This window comes from Haemorhous mexicanus, chromosome 24, assembly GCF_027477595.1.
Source record: "Haemorhous mexicanus isolate bHaeMex1 chromosome 24, bHaeMex1.pri, whole genome shotgun sequence".
Classification (NCBI taxonomy): domain Eukaryota; kingdom Metazoa; phylum Chordata; class Aves; order Passeriformes; family Fringillidae; genus Haemorhous; species Haemorhous mexicanus.
In genome coordinates this window covers 6858697-6869748 of record NC_082364.1, presented here as the reverse complement: position 1 = coordinate 6869748, position 11052 = coordinate 6858697, and the positions used below count along the sequence as shown (strand labels likewise).

At 52.3% G+C, this 11052-nt stretch overlaps 1 protein-coding gene and 1 long non-coding RNA gene across 2 annotated transcripts in view; one reads left to right on the top strand and one right to left on the bottom strand.

Moving 5' to 3' along the window:
* LOC132338055 (uncharacterized) lies at positions 1–4128 on the top strand. The gene is made up of 3 exons (XR_009489346.1): positions 1–160; positions 1264–1315; positions 3130–4128. It is a non-coding gene; the product is annotated as an uncharacterized LOC132338055 (long non-coding RNA).
* A 1948-nt stretch (positions 4129–6076) lies between these two features.
* DSCAML1 (DS cell adhesion molecule like 1) overlaps positions 6077–11052 on the bottom strand; it is an 87654-nt gene continuing 82678 nt past the window's right edge. The window contains exons 31-32 of the mRNA XM_059867241.1: positions 10334–10645; positions 6077–6946 (exon numbers count right to left, since the gene is read on the bottom strand). Of these exons, the coding sequence (XP_059723224.1) occupies positions 6492–6946; positions 10334–10645 (767 nt within the window). The 3' untranslated portion in view covers positions 6077–6491. The remainder of the gene's footprint in view (positions 6947–10333; positions 10646–11052) is intronic.

The window sequence follows — 11052 nt, the reverse complement described above, 5'->3', positions numbered from 1 at the left end:
TCTGTTCCTCTCCTGTCGTTTTCCCTGCCGAAAAACCTTCCCTGTGCAGCTGGGGACCAACCTGTTCCGTGAGGAGCCCCTGCCTTACCTGGTGTACCAGCCCCTGCCCTGGCAGATCCAGTGCGTGTCCCAGAGCCGCCGCACCAGCCGGGACAGCGAGGTGAGGGATGCTGGCACTGCCAGGAGAGGGATGCTGGCACTGCCAGGTGAGGGATGCTGGCACTGCCAGGACAGCCAGGTGAGGGATGCTGGCACTGCCAGGTGAGGGGTGCTGGCACTGCCAGGACAGGGAGGTGAGACTGCTGGGACAGCGAGGTGAGGGATGCTGGCACTGCCAGGACAGCGAGGTGAGGGATGCTGGCACTGCCAGGACAGCCTGGTGAGGCTGCTGGCACTGCCAGGACAGCCTGGCGAGGGATGCTGGCACTGCCGGGACAGCAAGGTGAGGGATGCTGGCACTGCCAGGACAGCCTGGTGAGGCTGCTGGCACTGCCAGGTGAGGGATGCTGGCACTGCCAGGACAGGGAGGTGAGGGATGCTGGCACTGCCAGGACAGCCAGGTGAGGGATGCTGGCACTGCCAGGAGAGCCAGGTGAGGGATGCTGACACTGCCAGGAGAGCCAGGTGAGGGATGCTGGCACTGCTGGGACAGCGAGGTGAGGGATGCTGGCACTGCCAGGAGAGCCAGGTGAGGGATGCTGGCACTGCCAGGAGAGCCAGGTGAGGGATGCTGGCACTGCCAGGACAGCAGGCTCAGGGGGTGGCAGTGCTGCTGCAGGGGCAGCTGTGAGCCAGGCAGCCTGGAGGTTTAGGCAAAGGGGAAATGTAGTGCCAGGAGGGCAAGGTAAGCTGGAAAATGTTGGAGAGGTATTTGCAGACAAATTCAAGCTTATTTTTAGAAATGGGAATATCCTCTGGAAGACCTGGCAGCCCAGGAGCTGCAGGTTCATGGTGTGGGGGCTGTCTCCTTCCTGGTTTGAAATGCAGATCCAGTGAGGATAGCCTGTGCCAACATCCCTCCGTGGACTGGAGCATCTCACTGCTCTGAGTCTGGCTGCAGAGCTGTTTCCTGCCTCTCCTTGGAGGTCCTTCCATAAATGCAGATTAATTAATCAGCGCTCTTTAAGGGAACAACAGTAAGCATGTTCCAGTTTCCTAAAGGGAATGGAGAGTGGAAGGTTCCTGGCTGGCCTGAGCGGGACTGCCCTCACTGCCTCTGCCTGGGATAGAACTAACTTTTATTTTATTTCCCTACCTTTCTAGAGAGGCAGGAGCTCCCGGCACAACAGCATCTACTCGCTTTCTGGAGAGAAAGGTGAGTGTGGAACAGGCAGGGAGGCAGGAAAAAAAACCCCAACCAACACAAGAAATGGGTGGAACTCAGGGCTGGGAGTGTGGATGCAGCAGAAGAGCAGGCATTGCAGAACCTGCATCCTTCTTGGCATCTCTCTCCTTCCCATCCTTCTTGGCCTCCTTCTCCTTCCACAGATCTGTCTGTGATGTTATTAAGGGGTATTTGATGATGAGATATTTGTTAGTGTGTGTAGCATCAGCCAGAGAAGGTCCCAGTGCTGCAGGGCTGAATTTATAACCCCAGTGTGTCTGTGCAGACCCCAGTTCCCCTCTTCCCTGGAAATCTGCCCCACTGACTCACCTGGGGCCATGCTGTCCCATGGAACAGCCCCCTTCTCCTGCTTCTGGGAGAACCACCTGGCATTCAGCCCTCCTCCCTCTGGGCTTGTCTCGAGGCCCTGCAGTGCTCAGCAAAGAGGATTTGAGCCCTTCTATTCTCGGTGCTGGATAACGGGCCTGGGGGCTGGGGCTGCCTCCCCTCCCCATGGCCCAGGAGCTCTGCCCAGCCTGGCTGCTGGGCTGGGGCTCACTGCAAACAGGGGCAGGTCCGGGGGTGCCAGGGCTGAGCCCCTCGGGCAGGTCCGGGGGTGCCGGGGGCTGAGCCCCTCGGGCAGGTCCGGGGGTGCCGGGGGCTGAGCCCCTCGGGCAGGTACGGGGGTGCCGGGGGCTGAGCCCCTCGGGCAGGTCCGGGGGTGCCAGGGCTGAGCCCCTCGGGCAGGTCCGGGGGTGCCGGGGGCTGAGCCCCTCGGGCAGGTCCGGGGGTGCCGGGGCTGAGCCCCTCGGGCAGGTCCGGGGGTGCCGGGGGCTGAGCCCCTCGGGCAGGTCCGGGGGTGCCGGGGGCTGAGCCCCTCGGGCAGGTCCGGGGGTGCCGGGGGCTGAGCCCCTCGGGCAGGTCCGGGGGTGCCGGGGGCTGAGCCCCTCGGGCAGGTCCGGGGGTGCCGGGGCTGAGCCCCTCGGGCAGGTCCGGGGGTGCCAGGGCTGAGCCCCTCGGGCAGGTGAGCTCGTGGCAGAGCTGCCCAGCCAGGGCTCGCCCTGCCAGTGCCCAGCAGTGCCTGTCCTCAGCCTCTGCCCTTGGGCAGGATTCACAGCTGGCAGTGTCTTGTTGAGCAGGGCAGGGGGGAGCCCGCTCCCTCCTTTTATTTATCCTTTAACTCTGCAGTTTCTTTCAGGCAGGAAGGGAGATGGGTTCAGGTGGCAGCGGTGAGTTTATTCAGCAGCATCTGGCCCCAGGATTGCTGATGGCTGCTCGGGGGGTGCTTAGCAGTGACACAGTGGCTTAGAGGAGCACCGCTGAGTGGCTTTGATGCAGTTCCTGTTGAATTTCACAATACTTCCCTAATGCCACATTAAGCGGGAGTGGGGAGGGCTCCCATTTGTCAGCGTGAGAGCTTTATTGCTGCGCGGGGCCGGGCTCGCTTCTAATCTTATTTGTGTGTGCGAAAGTAAGTGAGCATCCTACGTGGTGATTAAACGTGGGGAAGCTGCTGCCTTCGGGGACTGGAGCTGGGTAAATAGAGGGCTTAGCCCTGCCAGGGAGGCTGGGCTTTGCTCTGCCTCCTGCTCCCTGCTCCTTCTGCCCCGGAGCTGTCCCTGTGAGCCGGCGGAGTGGTGGTTTCGTGCTGTGAGCTCTGCAGCAGGGACAGCTGTCCTGTCTGGGGAGTGGGGAGGCCGCTGATCCCATGGGGGTGATGCCAGAGCCCTGCCCTGCTCCGTGGAGCTTGTTCAGGGCTTCTGGCACTGTCTGTGCTCACTGTGATGCTCTGTTTGCCCCCCCAGGCGACGTGACCCCTGATGGCAGCAAGGAGAGCAAGGTCCCTGACCCATCTGAGAGGGCAGCCATCACCATCCAGACCCACTTCAGGAGGTACCAGCAGCAGAAGCAGGAGAAGAAGTAGCCCCAGCAGCCCCCTGTGGTCTGCACTGTCCCTCCTGTTTGTGTGTTCTGTACCCCAGAGGCATTTGGGGCTGTGGTGACTGTGAGCCTGCCCCGATTCGTAGCTCCTGCTGCAGGTGTAGGTTCTCTGCCCTTGTGTTGGTGCTCACAGGGAGTCCTCTGTCCTGCTCAGTCCTTCCCCAGACAGCATCACTTCGTGGCCAGGTCACAGCTGCTGAGGGGCTGTTGGGGACAGGGCACGGGTGTCACAGCACGGCTGGGAGCCTTGGCCAGCCCTTGAGTGATGCTGTGAGCCCCAGCAGCTGTGTGGGTGGGAGGGGGTCCTGCACAGCACAGTCTGATTCTGCAGGCTGGTCGCTGCCCAGTTGGGGCTTGCTTCACCCCAAGGACCCTCCCCTGTGCCTCCACCTCCTCCATTCTGCCTCTGGAGCTGGGTAGAACAGTTGCCTTTGTCCCCTGCTCTGTGTGGCCAGCAGAGAGGCCAGCAGGGTGCGTGGGGCCAGCCTGGAGTGGGACATTGCCAGGGGAACGTGCTGCAGGCGAGGAGGGGAGCAGGAGGTGAGCTGGGAGCTGCTCTTACCTTTCCTGGGGAGAGCTGCTTGGGGTGTCCTTGTTCCAGAGCAGCACTGGGTGGGACCCTGTGTCCTGAGGGTGACCCCCCTTTTCTTCTCCAGGCAGCCCCCTGGCAATGCTGGGGTTGGGCTTGGAGCCCACCCAGCCCCCTGGCCTGCTCCTCTGGGGCATTCCTGAGCTTGGTGGCTTCTTTGCTGTTGGGAGGCAGAGCTGGGCTGGCATGGCCTGAGGGGGCTGTTCTCCTTCCCACCCTGCTGTGAAGGGCAGGGGGCTCCCTGGGAGCAGGGGGGTGGCAGGGGCTCAGGGGGACTGCTGGAAACTCGTGCTGTGTCAAAATGTGCAGGGCCAGGGCTTGTGCCTGCTGGGGAAGGGAAGGGGGCAATCCTTGCTGAGATGTAGAAGGAAATCTACTAGGCAATTCCAATAAAGTTGTATTAATCTCTGTTAATCTGTTCCTCTTTTTATCTTGCTAATCTGCTTACTCTCACGGCTGAATACGCTTGCCTTTTCTTGCCTCTTCTATTTTTAATTCTGTTTTCCCCTTCTATTTCTATTCTAAGCCTGGGGTTGGTATTTTGGAGGTGCTGCCTGGCTGTGACCCTGGTTTAAGGGCTGGGCACTTGGTTTTCTTTAAAGCCTGTGTTGTACAATGGTTTATAAATGTTATGTGCTCTGATGCCTCCCCACCAGCCTGGCTGGGAAGGGTGCTGCTCCTCTCCATATGGGATCTTCCTTGACAGAGGCTGGCTCTGAGTGCTACCTGAGTAATGGCCAAAAATTATAAAAAATGGGCACAAGAAATTGTCTCAGCAGCTTGTTTCTCAAGCCCCAGAGGTGAACAGCTGCCAGGCTCTGGCCAAGGCACTTCCTGCCCTGCAGGATTCCAGGAGATACCTTTGTTAGGAAGAACCAGATGGCAAAGGAGGATCTGCTGGCCAGTGTGCCAGCAGGCTGGGAAGGGCACTGCAGAGCTGCAGTAACATCACTGTATTTGCATGTCATTTTAATTTGGGTACTCCAATTAAAAAAAAAAAATCAAGGAGAGAGAGAGGTTGAAAAAAATGACCTCTGCAGTGCTTGATTATAGCTGATGAATTAAACCCTGTCAAGAGCAACAAAAAAAAAAAAAAAGAAGGGTACAAATCTGTGTGTAGATACTCCAACTGCTTTGGGCTGAAATAGAAAATGGATCTGTTAGTAAGGAAAGAGCTGGAGCCAGCTGGTAGCCTGCATGGATGGGAAAGTAAGGGAAACTTGAGCTTATAAATTACAGGAAAAAAGGAAATTAAAGTGCAAGTAGTTAACTACACCTCAGACAGCACCAGAAGCTCCTCAGAAAGGGGAACTTCTACTTTGGGTAACTAAAACAAGAGTTAATAATGGCCTGAGCTGGTTTTTGCCTTTGGAGCAGGTAAGGAGGGCTGGCAGCCCTGGGGTTTCAAGTATTCTTGTTTTCACAACCTTTTGTGAAAGGGGGGATGTAGCAGCAGCATTTCTTTGGTCTGATATTGGCGTGGCTTGTGGTGAAAACTAAGGGGGAAATAAGAACAAATTACTGGGTGAGGCGGTGCTGGGTGGTTCTCTGTGCTGCCCCGTGTCCTGGGGCACCTGTGCAGTGCTGTGCTGCCCTGAGCCACCATTCACCAGGATTCAGGGAGGCAGAGACAGCAGGGGCAGGGCTCTGCTGGATTCCCCGGGCTCCAGGCTGTGCTGGATCCACCACGGCGCATTCCAGCGCGACCAAGGACAGCGGTGCTCCTTCTCCCGCTCCCAGCTGGGGCTGGGACACATCCCAGGGAGTAAGACCCTGCCTGGATGAGCTGCTGTGCCTTGCTGGATGCTGGATGCCATGCTGGAGCCACCCTGCACTTACCGTGAGCTGCCAGAGCTGTGCTGTGCCTCACAAGGGTTGGGCAGCCGTTCACCCCTCTGGATGAGCTGGACCAGGATTCCTGTGTGGCACCATGGTTTGTCCTGGGCTGGAGCTGGACTTGGTACTGCTCCCTCAGTGCTGTGGCACACTCTGGTCTGTCCTGCTCCATGGAACCATTCCCAGGACCCGCTCCAGTTCCTGACCCTCCTGCTGCCCTACAGCTCTGCAGGTGGATAATTGCCTTATTATTCTTTAATATTCAACCCCTTGTCTTTGTATTTCTGTACTTTGGCTGCCCTGGGCTGTCCCTCTCCATCCTCCTGCCCTGTCCTGCCCCAGCCCTGCTCTGGCTTATTCCCTGCTCACTTCACAAACGCCCCACATATAAACATAACCTTTATTGCACACAGCGCTGGGTTTTTTTTCATAGAAAAAGGTATTAACACATAAGCATTTGCAAATTGAAGCAACTCCTGCTGTTTTCAGAACAGTAAAATAGCATGCAATGTCTCGGAGACGTTCCTTTTTTAAAACCACCAACAAGATCAGGGAGAGAAAGAAAAAAAAAGTCGCTGAGTCTTTCCTTGTGCCCCTTTCAAAATGATGTGAAATATATATATATGTTTACATATATATTATATTTTTTAAATCTGTAACATCAAATTCTTTGTGCCCTGGTTTCTTTTTCTGTTCGGAGAAGAAGAAAATAGCTTCATTTATACAAAAGAGTCCGTTATGTACAAGTTTGTTAATTAAATATAAACGGCGCGGGGAAACGAGCAGCATCCGGCGGCGGCCCTACACCAGCGTGTAGGACTTGGAGTAGGCTCCGGCCCCCTGTTTTTGAGACCTGCCTACCCCCGACGTGCTCATCTCCAGCAGCGAGTCCCTGGAGCCCCCCACTTTGGAGTGCGTGGGCACCCGCGCCTCGGCGGCAGCGGCGGGCACGGGGGGCTCGGCGGGCACGGGGGGAGCCGGGGCAGCGCCGGCGGCGGGCGCGGGCGCGGGGCCGGCCGGGCCGGGCATGGGGAGAGTCCTCTGAGGTAAGGTGGTTGTGGCGGAGGCCGGGGGAGGCAGCCCCAGGGGCTTGGCGCCGGGCTCCAGCGTCATGTGCCGGGCCTGCGCGTGGTACGCCCGCGCCAGGTTGCGGATGGAGGCTTCCCGCGGCGGCACCACCGGGCACGGCTCGTGCGCATCGGGCTTGCGGAAGAAGGCCTCCGACTTGACGTACAGCGGGAGGTTGCAGTAGTCACCTGCCGAGGGAAGAGCAGGTAGGTAAGGCTCTGCAGGGACCCTACTGACCCCCACCCTATGGATGTGTTGGCGTTGGGCAACGGAGAACCTGGGCTGTGGAGAACACTTTGGGCTACGGAGAACATGGTGGGCTACGGAGAACATGGTGGGCTACGGAGAATGAGCAGGGCTATGGAGAATGAGCAGGGCTATGGAGAACACATTGGACTACAGGGAACACTTTGGGCTATGGAGAATGAGTAGGGCTATGGAGAATGAGTAGGGCTATGGAGAATGAGTAGGGCTACGGAGAATGAGTAGGGCTATGGAGAACACATTGGACTACAGGGAACACTTTGGGCTATGGAGAATGAGTAGGGTTATGGAGAACATGCTGGGCTGTGGAGAATGAGTTGGGCTACAGAAATCACATTGGGCCATGGAGAATGAGTAGGGCTACAGAGAACCTGTGCTGTGGAGAGCACGCTGGGCTACGGAGAACACATTGGACTGCGCAGAACATGTTGGGCTACAGAGATCACGTTGGGCTATGGAGAACCTGCTCTACGGAGACCCCGCGCTACAGAGAATGCGTTGGGCTGCAGAGAACGTGTTCTGTGGAGAATGTGGTGTGCTACAGAGAACACGTTGGGCTATGGAGAACCTGTGTGATGGAGAACCTGTGCCACAGAGAATGCGTTGGGCTGCAGAGAACGTGTTCTGTGGAGAATGTGGTGTGCTACAGGGAACACGTTGGGCTATGGAGAACCTGTGTGATGGAGAACCTGTGCCACAGAGAATGTGTTGGGCTACAGAGAACATGTTGTTCTACTGAGAACATGTTACGTGACACAGAACAAGTCCTGCTGTAGAGGGAGAACGTGTTGTGCTGTAGAGGATGTGCTGTGCTATAAAGAATGTGTCACATGATCATCCCAAAATTGTCCCACTCCACACACCACCATGCCTGGGATGCGTCAAGCTCTAGCATTCAACGCTGTACACAATGTCCTGTAATGTATCATGATGTAATCTGTTAATTATAACGCTAAATGTACAGTGATAGATGTTATAACGTGAGTAATGCTGAATGTGCAGTGTAACTCTGTATAATGATAATAATAATAACAACGTGATGCTGATAATAATAACAAAGTTCTGACACAGGACAGGCACAGACCCCGTTCTGTAAAGGACGGAGGGAAACATTCCTTGTGCTCTGTGTCCCACCTGTGCCAGCACCCAGCAGAGGGATGTGGCATGTCCTGCACCCAGCTGTACTCTGCCAAGGTGAGTGGCTGTGCTGCCATAAACCACAGAGACTGCTGTGTTGTGTTATGGCATCATCTATAGTTAGTGCCCTAATTTAGGGGTTTTATGTCTATGTATGGATAACCTCTGTTGTTATATTGGCTGTTATCGGTGTTATGGGGTTTTATTTCTGTTCTATTACCGCTCCCTTTGTGTTCTACAGCATCACCTCCAGCTGTAGGGCCTTAATTTAAGGATTTATATGTCCATAGATGTAAAGGCCTATTATTAGTTTGCCTTTTATATTTGCAATATATAACACCTCTAGCCATAGAGCATTGCTCCTTTAATTGTGTATATTGTGCAGTGTGTGCTGTAAGGGCACGTGCCTCTCTTCACAGGATGTGGAGAGAATGTGTTGCAGGATCAGTGGTGTTAATAGGATACAGTATATATATATATATATATATATATATATATATATATATATATATATATGGGATTATATTTATTACTACCTCAATTTTAGGAGTTATGATTATGTGTATATATATAAAGCTTTGTATTAAAAATAGAAACATTATTTATGTAAAATAAATATGATAAATAAAATAGAAATATTATATGTAATAAATACTATTTTTATATAAATGTACATATATCTCTATACAAATACATATAAATTTCTATAATAAAATAGAAAAACTTTTCTATATAGATAAGTACATTAATCTATATATAAATATATAAAAATTTACATATAAGTATACATAAACCTATATAAAAATGTATAAATTTATATATTTGTATGGAAATATAGAAATTGCTAAATGAAATATATAAATTTATATATCAATATATAAAATCTATATTAAGAATATAAAATTTATGTATAAATTTATTTTATATAAATGTATGCATTGGGAAATAAACATATAAAATATATAGTTAAATATATTAAAATTATATAATATATATTTGTGTATATATATAAAGCCCTGCGTTATTATATTGTCTCTTGCAGGTGTTGTATTGGTTTTATTATAGAACTATTGCCTTAAAACTTGTATGCCTTATTATAGGTTCTGTAAATTCCTTTTTTTTAAGGTTACAACCATGTTATACACTCTGTGCTACCTAAACTATGCCATAAAAATATGTGGTCTAATTTGAGGAGAAAGATGATCCCATTATATTGTGTGTTATATAATCAGTAAATAAATTCACTATCAATTCCCACCTATGTATTTTTTATATATCTTCCTAGTGTTGTTCTATTTTGAGGTAATAAAACTCACAGGGGTGGGAGATTGTCGGGGTTCTAGCACTAAAAAGGGGAGAAATACTGAGGAATACAAAGGAATACTGATGAACACTAAAGCAGCAGGGAAAATACTGATAAACACTGAGGAATACTCAAAACAAGCCAGGGAAATACTGAGAACACCAAAAAATGGGGAATGTACTGAGGGTCTGGGACAGTGCTGAAAAATGGGGGGGGAATAACCAGGAATACTGATGGGTATTAAAAAATGGTAATGAAGGGGAAGGAAGAGTAAAGAATAGCCGGGGATAATAAAAAATGGGATGGAACACCAAAAAATGGAAAAGAACACTACAAAACACCAAAAAAATCATGAAAAATATCAATGAATGAGGAAAGAACAGTAAGGATACAAACAAATAGGAAGGAATCCTAAAGAATGGGAAGGAAAAGTAAAGAATAGCCAGGGATACTGAAAATGGGGAAAAAAAAAATTAAAAAAGCACGGGGAAATATTGAGGGATGTGGAAAGAACAGTAAGGAATGCTACCAAATAGGAAGGAATACTGAAAAATGGGAATGAACAGTGAAATACAGGGGAAAAAATACTAAGATATGGGAAGGAATACTAAAGAATGGGGGGAAATACCAAGGAACTGGGCAAAAAAATACCCAAGATTGGGTGGAATACCAAGGAATGGATGGAATGCCAAGGAAAGGATGAAATACCAAGAAATGGGGAACATTAATCAGCGGAGAAAGAACATTACAGCACGGGGAGAAATACCAAGAATGCCAAAGAATACAGGACTGGGAAGGCCTCTTAAGGGTTTTGGGAAGCTCTGGGGTGCTGAGGAAGGGCAGGACCCCCGGAGAGCCCATGGGAACCTACTCTTGCTGGCGCGGTGAGGGATGGGCACGGCCACGCCCTTGCCCCGCTCGCTGTCCTGGGGCTTGGGCGGGGAGGCGGTGAAGCGGCAGATGCCGGGCTCGGACGGGGTGCTCATGGAGGTCATGCTGTCGGCGTTGTCCGTGGTGCCCGTGGTCATCTGGTCCGAGGAGCTGTCGGAGATGAAGCACTCGGTGATCTCGAACTTGGCGTGCTGCAGCTGCTCCTCCAGCTTGGCGTGCTCGTAGGCGCGCGCCAGCTCCTCGTAGGTGGACGAGGCGCTCTCCGTGGACACCATGCTGTTCCGGCCCTTGTCTGTGGGGAGAGGAGGTGTCACCCACCTGAGAGCTTTCCCTGGCACGGGAATGCCTTTGTCCACGTCATGGGAATGCCCAGGCTGTCCCTGCTGGGGTACACCTGGCCATCTTCAAGGCCAGGTTCAGCGGGACATAGAGCAACCTGGTCTAGCGGAAGGGTGGAACAAGATGAGCAAGAAGGTCCCTTCCAACCCAAACCAAAGTGGTTTGGGTTGGAAGGGACCTTATTAAATGATTCACATTTTTAATGATTCTATATCCCCAAAGCTGGGCAAGGCCCTGGCTGCCAAAGCCACCAAGTCATGGCTCCACAATCCCATTGATAGGTTCTGCAGTCACCCTGAACTCACAGTTTGGGGTCTCTGTGCACCCCAAAGCAGCAGACTGCTGCCAGCAGCAGCAAGG